The sequence below is a fragment of the Hypanus sabinus genome, chromosome 23 (assembly GCF_030144855.1).
Source record: "Hypanus sabinus isolate sHypSab1 chromosome 23, sHypSab1.hap1, whole genome shotgun sequence".
NCBI lineage: Eukaryota > Metazoa > Chordata > Chondrichthyes > Myliobatiformes > Dasyatidae > Hypanus > Hypanus sabinus.
In genome coordinates, this window is record NC_082728.1 from 20,981,065 (window position 1) to 20,997,888 (window position 16,824).

Sequence of the window (16,824 nt, forward strand, 5' to 3'; positions counted from 1 at the left end):
CAGTTGGCTTTCACTCACCTGGCCTTCCGAATGAAATGTATAACTTTTTCGGTGTACCTCTCTGTGAGGCTGCTGAGATTAACAGGTTGTTCTACAATCTTTTGGTTTTCAAGAAGAGGTAGTGCTATAGCTCTGGTACATGGATTGATTTTACAGCTGAAAACAGAAACCACAATAAAATGAATATTCATTTGATTTATGTTTCAGACTGAAATGTTAAAGATTCAATTAAAATATTTAGAAAACTTGAACTAACAATATTTACCACATAATTTTTAAAAAATTTTAAGAAGCCATGCAAAGGTGTGTTGATCACTTCACTAACAAATACCAGGTAGATACATATTTGATTACAATGATAACATAGAACATGCTGCATCATTGGTGGGAGCCAGTAAGTATGCAGATAGCTATTTTGGTACAGCAACTGATATTCTGAGAGGTTTATGTAGGTTGGTATTAATGGCCACACAAACTCTATGTTTCATTTTGTTGGTGGTTCAGTTAAGGACTATTCTTCTTTTTAATTCATTTCTGAATAATTATAATTTACATTGCATTCCCCTGAAACTGGCTAGAATTGAGTTGGCAGTATGACTCTTCAACTTAGCATTTTCCTTCCAACCAAACACTTTTCAATTACATTTTAACTGCACTTTGAATACTGAAACATTCAAAATCCACGTTCAGTCAGAACTGCTCAGTGGATGATCTATTTCGGCTACCCCTGGGATATCCACCATCACAGAAGACAATTCACTGACAGGTGGTATCATGAGATGGCTGACAGCACTGGATACAGCATTTGCTAGGAGTCTAGATAATGTTCCAGCTGTAGAAGACCTGCACTCTAAAACCAGCCATACTTCTGTCAACACGAGGAAATCTGCAGATGCTGGAAATTCAAACAACACACACTAAATGCTGGTGGAACACAGCAGGCCAGGCAGCATCTATAAGAAGAAGCACTTTCGACGTTTCGGGCTGAGACCTTTCGTCAGGACTTCTGTCAAAATAGCATTAGAATACAGGCATTTAATTAATGAAGTGTAAGGTTTCCCATGGGTGTCCTGATTAAACAAAAGCCAGTGCAAATCCAAACTGACTAATTACTGGCCAATAAATCTGCTCTGAATACCTGCAAAGTGATGGCAGCGAATCAACATGCACTTACTCAATATCTGATTTATTGATTGCTTGTTCGGATTTCACCAACACACTCTGGAATTCATTACATGATTGCCCAAACATGGATCAAATAGATGAATTTCAGAAATGAGGTGACAGTGACTGCTGTTAGACACCAAGGCAGCATTTAATATCGTGTAGCACAAGGAAGCTTTGTTAAAACTCAGCTCAAAGGGAAAATACTCCAGTGGCCGGGGTTGTAACTTGCACAAGGGAAGATGGTTATGGATGTTGAAGATCAATCATACCAGGTAGGGAAATTATTGGAAAAATATTCTGAGGGACCGGAGTAATTTACACTTCAAAAGGCAGGTATTTATCAGGAATAGATGGCTCACATTTGTTTGTGGGAGATTATGTCTGACTAATTTAATTGAGTTTTTTTGAAGAAGTAGCTAAAAGTAAACAAAGATGGCAGCATACAATGCTTGTGTCAACAGCACACAGCTGTATACCAGCAAGACCTTGACAACATATGCTAACCAGGGGAGAAGTCTCAACACCTTCCATTATAATGTGTTCGTTGTATCTTGGGCCACTGAGTACCCAATGCTGAGGCTCTTTCTTGTGCAGACCTCCTGAGCATGCTCAGGGAACACAGGCTGCACTGGCTGGGCCCAGTCTGCCGCATGCAAGATGGCTACATCCCAAAATGTATTCTCTACGATGAGCTAGCTTCAGGCAGGAGAACCAGTGGCCACCCACAACTGCGCTGCAAGGACATCTGCAAGTGGGACATGAAGGCACTGGACATCAACTTTGAGTCCTGGGAGGAACTTGAAGCTGACTACACTGAATGGAGAAGCAGCCTGAAGCAACAAGTAATAAATAAGTAAGGCGAGGAAAGATATCTGAAAGCAGCAGAAGACAAACGGGCCCTGAGCATGGAATGCTGCATCTTCAGCGAGGCTGAGTCCACTTATAGAAATGACCTTCAGAACAGAGACTGACACTCTCATATTGATCTCAACAGCCACAGATGGCACTGCACCAACAACATATATAGATAGGGCAGAATATTCATAGTTGACCCTGACCAAAGGAGGGCCACAAAGGAGCTAAATATATCAATGAGGGCAATGCGACTTATAAGGTTTACACAGACTTCAGCAAGGCTGGCCGAAATGGTTAGAACCAAACGGACCCAAAGGAATGCACAAGGTATGATTGGTAAGTTTGCAAGGACACAAAATTTGTGGTATTGTTGAAGGTGAGAAGGGTAGCCTAAAGCTATAAATGGTAAGTTCAGCAGTACTGTGGCAGCAGTAATTTAATCCTGAAACACTGAGGTGAAGCATTTTGAGAGAGAGGGATCTAGAAAAGGATAGAACATTAACTATAAATATCATCATCATCATCATCAAATGCCTGTTACGCCACTGGAGCAAAACTATAAATAGCAGGGCCTTGGTATCCAGGTGTGCAAGTCCAAAGATCCATGAAGGTTACAGCAGAGGATGCTAAAGAAGGTAAACAAGATGCCTTCCTTTGTTAGCTAGGGAATTGAGAAAAGGTCTTGGATCAACTGAATGTTACATTATCTAGACCACAACTGGAATACTGAGTGCAGTTCTAGTTGATATGGTGGGTAGGGTGCAGAAAAGATTCACCAGGATGTTGCCTGCAATGGAATTCTTCAATTATGAAGGGAGGTCAGATAGTAAGGGTTTGTTTTCCTTAGAGCAGAGGAGACCCAGGGAACAACCCAAGAGAGGTATACAAATCTATGCATAGTGTAGGGTTAAGTTGAGGAGTTATTTAGAAGAAATCTGAGGAAGAACTTTTGCACCTAAAGATTGGTGGGAATCTGGAAGGCATTGTCAGATAATGTGATGGAAGCTGTTACAATGTTTAAGAAGTATGAGTACGAGAACTTGAACTACGAAGGCACAGTAAACCATGGACCAGGTGCTAGTAAACAGAAGGAGTATAGATGGTACTTGCTGGTTAGCATCGATGTGGTGTACTGAAGAATTGTATTCATAGAAAGATAGAACAGGGAAACTGTCACTTCTACTGAGTCCACACCAACCATTAACCACTCATTTACACCAATTCCACATTAATGTCAATTTTACTCTCCCTGCATTCTTATCAACTCCCCTTTGGATTCTACTATTCATCTACACACTATGAGAAATTTAGAGTGGCCAAATAATCAACCAACCTTTATGCTCTTGGGATGTAGCAGAAAACTGAAACACCAGAAGGAAACTTAGTTGGTTACAAATTAAACACAAGCAGAACCTCAGGTCAGGAAAGAATAATATGATGATATGATGCATTGCCCCTACTACTGAAATTGATATCATACTTCTTCACTAAAAAACACACAACCAATTTTATATCAGCTGCAATCTTCTTATTTGTGAATCCTAGTTTTAGATCTAAGAGGTTGACATATACTGTGACAAGCAATGTATTCAAGCGAAAATCACAACAATCTGCATTCCAAGCACTAAACCATTATGTCCACATAAAAATCTGAATCCAACTTCTACTTTCTCCATACTTCCTAGAACTTCACTCTTCATCTGATCAACTGCCTTAATACCTCCTTATGTGCACAGTCACAATTTTTGTCTGATGTTCTTATGAAGCACCTTCAGTGAAGGTGTAATATCACAGGTATTGCCTACTACAGAAGTTAGTTATTTCAGAACCTTTCTGTTTAAGCAGTCAATCAAAGAATGCAATGATAGTCATATGCGTGGAGTAAAGATCTTTTGAGGTTTCACTTTCCAGTTTCTTACAGTACTTTTTGAGGACAGACTTTAAGAAAAATAGAACACAATGAAGGGATAGAAGGAGACAGAAAGTAATCTGGGAATACATAAATATTTAATATGTGTAATTCTATAAAAATGTATTGATATTAACATATTATATTTGACAATAGAAACGTTGTGGAATCATACAGCATACAAACAGTCCATTTGACCTACTGAGTGTGCACCCCAAACTAATCCCTCAATTTTCCCCATATTAAAAACCAGATGAAATATTCAATATTCAAATGGTTATTAAGAAATCATGATAAAACCTTGATGACGTTCTTTTTTCATGTAAAAATGCTTGATTGGTTTTCTTATTTTTAACAGAAAATAGATGTTGTGGGTAGTGCAATTATAAACCCACACTTTCAGCAATATACAAAAAAATATTTAATTAATAGTGCAGCGCTCACAATCCCAGATAGTCCAAAAGTGCTTTACAACCAACTCAAGTGCAGTCATGATCAAGTTTTGCAAAAAGAGTAGCAACCGGTTTCCACACATGAAGCCCCTAGAAATCAGCAGTGACCAGATAATTTGTTCTAGTGATGTTGATTTTAAAGATGAATATTGGCCAGGATCAATTCTGCTTCATTGATTGTCCTGAATACAACAGTGGTCTGGATTGAACAATGGCATGGGACTCCATTAGGACAGTTGATTCACTGGAACCACTCTAGGTTCCCCCTCGCCATACCAGTAGTCTTTAATGCCTCTTGACTGTCTATGCCATGGGGCAAGGTCACTGTAGGTTTCCCATATTTTCACAATGGATCTTTACAGCTCTTGCCAGGTTCCATGTTTCACCATTTTAACACCATATCAGTGTTTCAAACATCTCTTTGGCCATTTCATTTGAAGGATTTACGGTAAATAAGCTTTTTTAACTTGGGAAGCAAAGGCTATGAGGAATCAGTATAGAAGAGAAGCAGAGAATAGCACTGATAATCCATGATTATATTAAATGGCAGGCCAGGTATGGAAGGAAGAATAACTTTTTTTCCTCCTATTTTCTTACGTTCATGAATTTTTTAGGTAAAGTCCTTAGTTATTAACAATATGTACATAGACTACTTAGTGCACCAAAAGTGGAGGAAACTAATGATCTCGTCTGGAAAAGAGCACCACTCACAGTGTTGTACTGGAATGTCATATTAATACACTTTAGTACACAAACTTGCAGATCAAAGGTAAGAACGTTTCCACTTGATCCAGAAATCATTACAAATTCTGACAAAGTACTGATGAAGGGTCAACTTGAAACATTAACTCTGTTCCTCTTTGCTGTTTGGCCAGCATTTTCTGACTTTATTTCATATTTAAAGCATCTACTATTAAAAAAAATTCTGACTATTAGATCTACTGTGATTTTAATCTGTAACAAATACTTAAAAAAATTTATACATATAAGGAAAGTTGAGGCAGCATGATGGAAAGGAGGAGCCGGCAACATCAATGATAATCCAAAACAATTTGAAAGGATTTTAAGGGCCAAAAGGAGAGTAGATGAAATAGTGAGTTGACAAAGAACAAACCTGGGAACCTGTACATCAATGCTGAGACACTGTCACGTGAATACATCAGTCTGTAACAAGCAAGAAGTTGCAGAGGAGGATAAAATAGTTGAGGTGTTAGCGGTTCACGAGAAAGATTCTGGGAATGAAAGGGTTAACGTATGAAGAACACTTGATGGCTCTGGGCCTCTAAACTGGAGTTTAGAAGAATAGAGAGGTGGGGGGAAATCTCATTGAAACTTAGTGAATATTAAAAGGCCTAGATGGAGTGGATGGTTCCTAAAGTGGGGCAAGTCTAGGAACAGAGGCCAGAACCTCAGAATAGAGGGCCCTTCCCTTAGAACAGAGATAAGGAGGAATTCCCTTAGCCAGAAGGTGGTGAATCTGTGAATTCATTGCCACAGACGGCAACGATTAGTAAGGGTGTCAAAGGTTACGGGGAGAAGGCAGGAGAATGAGCTTGAGAAGAATAACGAATTGGCCATGATAGAATGGCAGAGCAGACTTGATAGGCCGAATGGCCTAATTCTGTACCTATGTCTGATGATCTGCACAAGATTCTGCAGATGCTGGAAATCTTGAGCAATACACACAAAATGCTGGAAGAACTCAGCAAGTCAGGCAGCATCTGTGGAGGGAAATAAAACAGTCCCCTCCAGATATACGAGGGGTGATTGATATGTTTGTGGCCTAAGGTAGGAGGAGTCAATTTTAGAAAACCTAGCACATTTATTTTTCAACCTAATCCCCTCCTACATTTACACACTTAGTCCAGTGGTTGTGGAGCATACGAATCCTGGACCTCCAGAAAGTGTCCACAGATGGGTGACTGATAAGTTTGTGGCCTAAGGTAGAAGGAGATGAGTTATACAGCTCTCGTTACATGCACATGCAGGTCAACTCTTTGAGTGATTATGCAAAAAGTTTTGTTAATAATTCATCGCCTTCTGCGTTAGGTCACGAACTTATCAATCACCCCGTTGAGTTATTACTGATGAGTTGGTGATGGGGCCATTGCTTTTCTTGATCTATACTAAGTATCTGGAGGTGTAACCTAGGTATAACTCAGGAATAGCATAGTAACTGGAAATGCAAGGCTCAATTTCAAAATCTGCAGCAGACAAGAAACATAGCGATATTTTGAACAGCAAAGAATATAAGGATAGAATGCCATGGATATAAACAGGTTGGTGGAATGGGCAAATATATGGCAGATAACGTTTAATGTTGGGAACTGAGAAGTAATACATCAGCTAGGAAAAAAGGGGAGAGATAATTTGGATTAAAGAATATAGTTCTAAAGGGGATACAGGAGCAGAGCTCAGGCCCTGAAGGTATAACTGAAATGTATCTGAAAGAGGCAGATCTGACAAAGAAAACAATTAAAGGTAAATGCAATTTCGAATGTATCAACAGAAGTATAGAAAGCCAACACAATAAGCTATGCTGAGCCTATATAAAAGACTGGTCTGGCCTCAACTGACCAGAATTGTGTCCATTTCCGATTGCTCACTATAGGAATGATGTGAAGGTTTACAAGAGGGTCCAGGAAAGTTTTACAACACTGTTACCTGGGATGAAGGATGACAGTTATAAGCACAGATTGTAGAGGTGGGACTGTCTTCTTTCAAGAAGGATTGGAGGAGATTTGACAGAAGTGTGGTGTATGAAGTTTTGAAGATTTGGTTTGTGTGGAAGATCGGAAGTTATTTTATTTGGTGGAGAGCTGAAAGAATAGAAGTTATAAGGATAACATAGAAGTGAAAAGAAGTAAGACTGCAAGAGAAAGAACATTTCTATGTACTGTGTAGATTGTATCTAGGATGTACTGCAGGTACCATAAGACAAAGGACCAGAATTAGGCTATTCAGCTCATCAAATCTGCTCCACCGTTCAATCATGGATGATTTATTTTCACTCTTAAATTCATTCTCCTGGCTTCTCCCTATAACCTCTGTCACCTTAATAATCAAAAACATAACTTGGCCTCCATTGACATCTGTGGCAATGAATTAAACAGATTTGTCAAACACTGACTAAAGAAAATCCTCATCTCTTCTAAAGGGATATCTTTCTATTCTGAGGCTGTACCCTTTGGTCTTAGACTCTCCCACAATTGAAAATATTCCATGTCCACTCAATTTCGGTCTTTCATATATATGTTTCAATTACATCCCCTTTCATTCTTCTAAACTCTGGCAAATACAGGCCCAGAGCCATCAAATGCTCCATATACGTTTACCCTTTCACTCTCAGGATCATTCTTGAAAATCTCCTAGACTGTCTCCAGTCTTTCTTAGATACGAGGCCCAAAACCACTCACAATATTCCAAATGTGGTCTGAGCAATGCCTTATAAAGTCTCAGAATGAATTGTAGGATCCAGTATTAAGTCCAGAAAACCGCAATGTTCCCAGACAGAAGATAAACTGTTATTCAAACTTATGTTGGGGTCTCAATGTAACAGCACAGGAGGCCACAAGCCAGTATCAAGGTCTTCAAGAGGGAATTGAAATAAGTATGTGATAAAGTAAAGTGTGCAAGGCTACAGAGAAAGGGTAGGGTGTGGAAGAAAGGAGTTTCTCCATAGAATACTAACACAACACAATGGACCAAATAGCCTTCTTTCACACTGTGCCTGATTTATGATTCTAGGTTCTAAGAGCAATTTGCTAGCCACCTTGTATAATGCTCATGTGCAAAGGTGCATCTTATTTTCACAACTGCCAGCTACTAACGGTTAACTACCTATCTGAGTTGTTAGGCATTTGTCTCAGATTTTTAGCAAAATTACCTTTCCATGATGGAATCCCTGGGGCATGGTGGACTTGGAGGAATATTGTACCCTGGATCATCTGTACAACCCATGTCATTACTGTAAGGAATTCCAAAATAGTAATCAAATCCTGTAATAAATCAAAACAATATTTAACAATATTAACCATAATTTATGTTTGCACACACCCTTTTACATTGGAAGTCCAGTACAGAATGCATATTAATCAGGTGTATTCATGAAATATATGACTCAGCTAATTTTTGGGGTGAATTGTAGTTCTTTTTTAATGAGCAAATTACACATCATTATTTTGCAGAAATTAACTGATGATGAAGATTTCTAGCAGGAGGCTAACCTGCTAAAAACTATATTAATAAAAAGGTCAAAATACTGTGGTTTACTAGAACCATCAATACTGACTTCCCAATGCGCTAAGAGCAAGCTCATGGGGCCTACTCCTCCTCTTACTTGTATAAACCAATCTACTTCACTGGAAACTGACAGGATCTACAAGCATCATCTAACCACTCTAATACATTACTCCAAAACTTACTAGTTCTTAATGGCATTTTACACTGAATTTAGAACATCAGTTCCCCTTCATTTCTGCCATATTTATTGCTTATGTTGTGGTGAACACAGAGACAAAATATGTTTAATGCTAAAGTCATTTCTTTTTTTCAGTTAGTTTCTCCTGTGACTGCTTAAGCCCACATTTATTTTTTTGCTTCTCTCTTCATTTTTACATTGTTCTTTGAATCCTTTTATTACTTTGTGCTAGTTTGAACAAAGAGGCATGCATATTTTAAGATTTTAAAGGGAAAATCAAGGTAATGGTTATTGTACAACAATGTCCCTGTATGAATTATCTCCTTTCAACTTTTTTCCATGTGGGGACAACAGCACAGTCTCAATCCCGCCTACAAAACAGTGGTAGTCATTTTCAGGGGTGGGCAATAGCCCTTGCCAATGACTTCCCACTTTATTTAAATATGAAGCAATATAATGGTGAGCATCTAGGAAGCTGATGAGGGTCATAACAGGATGGCAGGAAGATTAAGGGGGGGTGGGTAAATTTTAGACACAGAGCTTTGGCACAGTGTCTATCTGCTATTTTTTTTACCTCTACACCCACCAAAACGGAGTAGTTTACTTAGGGAAACCAAATCCATGAGTTTTGTATATTCCATATACATACTTTGAATCTCTGAATTTTTCCATTTCATCAATCTGGAAAGTGACTGCTAATATTAGAATGATAGCTTTTTTACTGTCAGTTAAATCATTTGGAATAGGGTAAATTTGACAGCATGACTGATGAACAGCAGTAGACTACAATTGCTGCATTTACCATTGACACTATCAGAAAATACATTTTAAAGTAAGTTTTAGACTTTTGCTAGAACTCATTGTCTGTTTGCCTAAGTACATTAAGCTGTTAAATTACCAGTTATAATCTTCCTCCACTCCCTGTTGCTACCTCATTAGTGTCCATGACTTTCCATAATAAAGAAAGGGTGAATGTGATCATTCATACCAAGCATGATCTAAAATTTCTGTTCTCTGAGGAGATGGCCTATCAGCCATCATCTTGGAAAAATTAAATCTAATCACTTTAATGCATGCACTGTCACTAATAACTTCCTCAGTCTGTGACTCAATCCTCCCTTTGTGTTTTAAGCAAGTTGGCACCTAAGCATATTTTATTAGTGACTATAAATAATAGGCTTCATAATAGATACTTCATAAATAATAGGCTTAATAATAGATACTTCATTGATCCCAAAGGAAATTACAGTGTCACAGTAGCATTACAAGTGCACAGATACACAAATATTAGAAGAAAAGTAAGAAAGAATAAAAAAACAGTATCTCAAACAAACTAACAGGAGGGGGTCATTACTTTCCCAGCTATAGGTTGGATATTGGCTAACGTGATTGAATTTACTACTTGCCCAACATCCTCTCAAAAAAATAGGAAAAAGCTGTTCTGTAGTGTGGTGCGTACAATGGTGATTGACAATTCGTGCTTGAGATGTGATCAATTGCCAAATAACAACACGCTAATCAAACATCAGATTGTGAGGGATTTTCTGTAAATCTATTCTAAGTATTGTTAAAGATCTCAAATGCTTATTAAGTGAATCATTGCTGCAAATTAATTCTGTTCTTTGAGTTTATTCAAATTTATACAGTGTAGATATTATGTCCAACAATCCAGGAAACACAGCTTTGAACTTAATTTTTGATAGAAGTAAGCCTTCTTACCACGAAAGTTAGGATGATATGGGCCATGATGTCCAAGGTGCCATTTACCTGTAGAAAATAGGTAAATGTATTTGAAATTTTCTTTGACAATATGGTCTTATAATTTTACTGATAAACATTCTTATTTTAATATGAAAAATTGTTCACCATTGTTACTGATTACTTTGAAGTAGAATTTGAAATAATTAAGCATCTACTAATACATTAGGGTAGAAGGATGGGTTAGAGTATTCAAAGCAAATGTGTGCTTTGAGAAATTCTATCAGAAATTGTATCACATATAACATTATGTGCACTATGCTACAAAATCTATTGGAAAACCAATTCTAAGTGAAGCTGGGTACTAAATGGACCTTCAACAAAGCTTACACAATTATTTCTGAGTGTTTTGTGTGTATTACTCACAAGTGAAACTGTACTGATGTCCAACATCACTCATAGCATATTTGGGTTATAGTTCTAGAAATTAAATTATCTGCTCTTAACAGTCAGACTTTGCAGTCAGTCTTATCAAAGCAGCCTCCCAAACAAATTTAAGGCCTGCTTATGTAACACTAATAAGGTCACTGGTTTGTGAAGGTCACTAAACATGGAATTAAACAGAAAATGCTAGAGAAATTCAGCAGGTCAGGCACCTTGCAGCTTCCGCAACTTTTCACTTTTCAATCAATGTGCATGGAATTTGGCACTTAGTGCAGCATACATGTAGGTGACTACTTAACCTCACTATGGTGACACCTTGGTTTCAGCACCCTTAGCCTTTTCCAACACCAACCCTCTACAACTACAACCATGGCATCTACAACTTCTCTTTCCCCTCCCATCTTCAACACCCTCACTTCCCTCTAGCCAAACACAAGATGGCAACCTCCTTCCCCAATGACGCTACCCTCTGTTTCTTCAGGTCCTGACACCTGAGTTTTTTTACTTCAGCCCTCCATGATCCAAATTACACATCGCCACATCCATCCCCCAGCAGAGCAATCCCTCCCTGGCCCTGAAAAACTCCTAGGATTCATTCTTTACACAGAAGCTATTGTAAATGAAAGTAAAGATTTCTTAGACATGATGAATCAACTGGTTTGCAACAGAATTTGTAACAGATGGAAAAGGACAGCATGTCAAACATCCTCCCAAAATGAACACCAAATTAGGATGAAGACTAAACAAAATTAAGTAACAATAATGAAGAAAATAAAGGCACCAAAGAATGGAACCGTCAGTTACGGCCAGGCCTACATGTTGTAACAAATTACAAAATTAGACAGCATTGGCGTCAACAGCACACCCTGTCCCAGTAAGGTTAACACACTCTACTCAGATTTTGAACATGGAATGGCTACGTCATCATCCACTCTTACAGTGTCTAGTGCACAAAACCTTGCAGACGTTAAGATCGGTCTTCTAGAGAGTAAGCCCGCGGAAAGGGCTGTGTTCTTAGACCCCGTACAGATCAGCTGGCAGGGGTACTTGCAGACATTCTTAAACCTCTCTCTGCTTGTCAAGTGGTGTCAAGAGAACAACCTCTCCCTCAATGTCACAAAAACAAAGGAGCTGGCTCACCCCTATTGACATCAATGGATCTGAGGTTGACAGGGTGAACAGCTTTAAGTTCTCCGGTATACACATCACCAAGGATCTCACGTGGTCTGTACGTACCAGCTGGGTGGTGAAAAAAGCAACACAGAGCCTCTTTCACCTCAGACGTTTGAAGAAGGGTGTTATGTCCCCAGATCCTAAGGACTTTCTTCAGGGGCACATTTAAGAGCATCCTAACTGGATGCATCACTGCCTGGTATTGTAATTCCCTCAATTGCAGGACTCTGCAGAGAGTGGTGTGGACAGCCCAGCGCATCTGTAAATGTGAACTTCCCGCTATTCAGGACATTTACAGAGACAGGTGCATAAAAAGGGCCCAAAGAATCTTTGGGGACCTGAGTCACCCCAACCACATACTGTTCCAGCTGTTATCATCTGGGAAATGGTACAGCAGCATAAAAGCCAGGACCAACAGGCTTCAGGACAGCTGCTTCCACCAGGCCATCAGACTGATTAACTCACGCTGATACAATTGTATTTCTATGCTATATTGACTGTGCTTTGTACATACTGTTTATTGCAAATTACTATAAATTGCACATTGCCTGTTTAGATGAAGACGTAACATAAAGATCTTTACTCCTCATGTATGTGAAGGATGTAAGAAATAAAGTCAATTCAGTTCAGCTTGTGGTTCCCTCAAGTTTTAAGATGACTACTATCATCCCAGTACCCAAGAAAAACAAGATAATACCATCCAGCAGCTCTGACATCTACTATCATGAAGTTCTTCAAAAGGCTGGTCATGGCATGCCTTAACTCAAGCTTTCAAGACAACATTAACCTACAGCTATCTACCTATTGCTAAAACAGTTCTGTGGCAGATGCCATACCATTGGCCCTACACTCACCTCTGGAGCATTTACACATTAAAGATACCTGCATCAGACTATTATTCTAAGCAAACTCATCACCAAACTCCTAGCCCTGAGAGTGAATGCCTCCCTCTGCAATGGGATCCTTGACTTCTTGATCAACAGAGCACAATCAGTAAGGACAGGCAGCAACACCTCCGGCTTGATTAAACTAAATACTGGTGCTCCACGAAGCTGCATCCTCATCTCCATACTCTACTCCCTGTACACTTAAGACCGTGTGGCCAGATTCTCCTCTAACTCCATAGATGATACCACTGTAGTGCAACATATCTCAAATAACGAGTCGGAGTACAGGATGAAGATAGAGAGCTTGGTGACAGGGTGTCATCACTACAACCTTTTCCTCAATGCCAACAAAGCAAAAACAAAACTGGTCATTGACTTCAGGAAGGCAGGATATTGCACTTGCTCCAGTCCACATTAATGGTGCAGAGGTTGAGAGGATTGAGAGCTTCAAATTCCTAGGAGAAAACATCACCAATAGCCTCTCCTGCTCCAACCATAGCCATGAAAGCAAACTCACCAATGCCTTCACTTCATAGAAGGTTAAAGAAACATGACATGTCCTCATCGACCCTTTTCAATATTTATCAATGCACACTAGAAAGGTCCTATTTAGATGCATTGCAGCTTGGTATAGTAACCTCTCTGCACGTGACCAAAAGCAAATGTAGAGAACTATGGACACAGCAAGGCAAATCACAAAAAATAGCCTCCCCTCTTGCTGCCCCAGTAAAGTGGCCAGCATAATCAAAGAACCTCCCCCCAGACCCCCACCCCCATGACAGCCATTCTCTCTTCTTCCCACTCCCATCAAACAGAAGATAAAAAATCCTGAAAGCATATACCACCAGGCTCAGGGAAAGCCTTTACCCCAGTATAATATGACTATTAAATGGTTCCCTAGTCTGACAACAGGGTCCCTTGACCTTACAGTCTACCTAGTTATGATCTTGCACTGCATTGTTTACCTGCACTGCACTTTCTTTGTAGCTGTAACATTTTATTCTGCATTATTATTGTTTTACCTTGTTCTACCTCAATGCACTGTGTAATGATTTGCTCTCTATGAATGGCATACAATCAGAATCAGGTTTAATAACACTGACATATGTCGTAAGATGTACACGCACAACATGCTGGAGGAACTCAGCAGGTCGGGCAGCATCCGTGGAAATGAACAGTCAATGTTTCGGGCCGAGACCCTTTGTCAGGACTGAAGAGGGAGGGGGCATGGGCCCTATAAAGCCCCTACCTTCTTTATAGGTGACCCCTCCCTCTTCAGTCCTGACGAAAGGTCTCGGCCCGAAGTGTTGACTGTTTGTTTCCACGGATGCTGCCCGACCTGGCTGAGTTCCTCTAGCATGTTATGCGTGTTGCTTTGACCACAGCATCTGCAGAGTATTTTGTGTCTTTGCGGCTGCAGTACAATGAAATATATAATAATAGAAAATGTGAATTACACTAAATATATATATATATAAATATATACCGTAGATTCCGGACTACAGAGCGCACCTGATTAAAAGTCGCACGCTCTAATTTTAGAAAGAAAATCAATTTTGTACTTGTACAAGCCGCACCGGATTTTAAGCCGCAGGTGTCCCACGTTGAAATATGAGATATTTACACAGAAAGATATTACACGTGAGGATTTTTTAACTTTTAATTAAATCCGTATGGTAACATAAACAAATACATATTGCAAATGCTTTTTTTCGAACAGTGCCTGTAACACAGCTACTTTTAAATATACATACATATCGGTAACACACAAATTACGTTGCGTATACTTTTTTACTGAACAGTGCACGAACAACATTCCAATATCTCCTAACGACTGGTAAAAAATATATATATACTGCAGCCTACCAGGAAAAGTTATTGATCGCCTTTAACTTAAAAGCTGCATCATATGCTTTTCTTCGAGTGTTTTCTATGTTGATGAGGGTGAGTACAAATGACTGATTTACAATAATTTAATTGTGAAAGAGCGCTTGATTTATCGTACAATTTCATTGGACCTCTGTGAACTACTCATCAATTTTATTGGTCTTGCTATGATCCCAGCCCCCTCCTTTGTGAGAATCGCAAGAGCACCCGTCGGGGGGGGGGGGGGGGGGGGGGGGGGTCAGTAGACCCAGTAGGAGAGAGAGAGAGAAATGTGCCAAATTGCACGTCCCACCCGGGATACAGAATAAGGCGACAGTGACTATTGTCTCATGGAGACCACGTGAAAAGCCCTCGGGCAAGGTGGGCTGGTTGAGAGAGAGATTGCATCATCCCAACCTGATTGACACCTGCGACCCCGTGAGGAAGTATAAAGGAGAGTCTCAGGGGGACAGCCCCTCAGACGCACCCAGAAGACACGAGAGAGTGATCCCGCAGCAGCGGGAAGCCATTCTGAAGGAAGCCACGTGCGTTAGATTCCGGGATTGGAATTTGTGGCTGGAATCACAGAAAACCACTTTTAACTAACATCGGGGAGAGGAAACCAACGCTCCCCCGATTTCACGGAAGATTCATCAAGACTCGGCAAGTTCTTTCTCTTCTCCCCCAATCTCTCTCTCTCGGTCGCCCCACGTGAAACCCAGCGATTTTCAAAGGGCTGAGGCCTGCAGACTTTGAGTGACTTTTATATTTCCAACGGACAATCTATTAACCCCTAGACAACAGCAGAGCTCACTTAATGATGAGTATTACTATACCCGCGCTTTAGATTGAGTGTTGACGATGTGCACTATCTGAATGTATGTATTAACCCTACTTTTGTGTCCCTTTATAAATAAAACGTTTGAAAATAATGACATCAGACTTCAATGGACCTCTCTATCTTTGCTGGTAAGTTCTCCAGTTACGGGATTCATAACAGTCTACTGTTACGAGGCAAAATGTTTTTGGCGGCATGAAAAAAAACATGCATTAGCCACACCGTAGTATAGGCCGCAGTGTTGCTGCAGTGTTCAAAGCGTGGGAAAAAAGTAGCGGCTTATAGTCCGGAATTTACGGTATATAATTTTTATGTACTCTCCATATATTAAATAGTTAAATTAAATAAGTAGTGCAAAATAGAAATAAAATACAAGCTTTTCTCTGTATCTCAGTATGTGTGTTGCAATAATAAGCCAATACCAGATCACCAGGACCAGATGATTTTGAAGGAAATAGGCTAGAACATTATATATGCTCGGTCTATAATCTACCAAAGTTTAATTCCCTTACATTATTAAACTGCACATCTCACTCTGCTCTTTATAAATAGGGAGGGAGGGAGAGGGAGAGGGGGGTGAGAGAGAGGAGGAGGAGAGAGAGAGAGAGAAATGATGGAAGTGTGCCTTTCACTAGAAGGTGATGAATCTGTGCAATTCTTTGCCACAGACAGTAGTCACTGGGTGTATTTAAAATGGAAGTTGATAGGTTCCTCATTAGAAAGAGCATCAAGGGTTATGGGGAGAAAACAGGAGAATGGGCTTGAGAGGTAATATAAATCAGCCATGATTGATAGGTGAAGTGGACTCGATGGGCCAAAAAGCCTAATTCTGCTTCTGTGTCTTATGGAATTGTATGTTATTTAGCCAAATACCTTTTGTCAGGAAATTACCAGAATCAATACTGCAGGATAGAAAAACTAAACACCATGAAAATTTTCAACCAAAAAGAGATAGACAGTCAACACACACAAAATGCTGGAGGAACTCAGCAAGCAAGGCAGCACCTATGCAAAAGAGTACAGTCAACGTTTCCACCTGAAACATCGACTCCAGTCCTGCTAAAGGGATTTAGCCCGAAATGTCGACTGTACTCTTTTCCATAGATGCTGCCTGG

At 39.7% G+C, this 16,824-nt stretch overlaps 1 protein-coding gene across 4 annotated transcripts in view; it reads right to left on the reverse strand.

The window, feature by feature from the left end:
• Positions 1-16,824, reverse strand: part of arsg (arylsulfatase G) — a 117,967-nt gene that overhangs the window by 47,984 nt on the left and 53,159 nt on the right. For all 4 annotated transcript variants that reach the window (XM_059948484.1, XM_059948483.1, XM_059948485.1 and 1 more), the window contains exons 4-6: positions 10,523-10,570; positions 8,270-8,381; positions 19-156 (exon numbers count right to left, since the gene is read on the reverse strand). In XM_059948484.1, the coding sequence (XP_059804467.1) occupies positions 19-156; positions 8,270-8,381; positions 10,523-10,570 (298 nt within the window). The remainder of the gene's footprint in view (positions 1-18; positions 157-8,269; positions 8,382-10,522; positions 10,571-16,824) is intronic.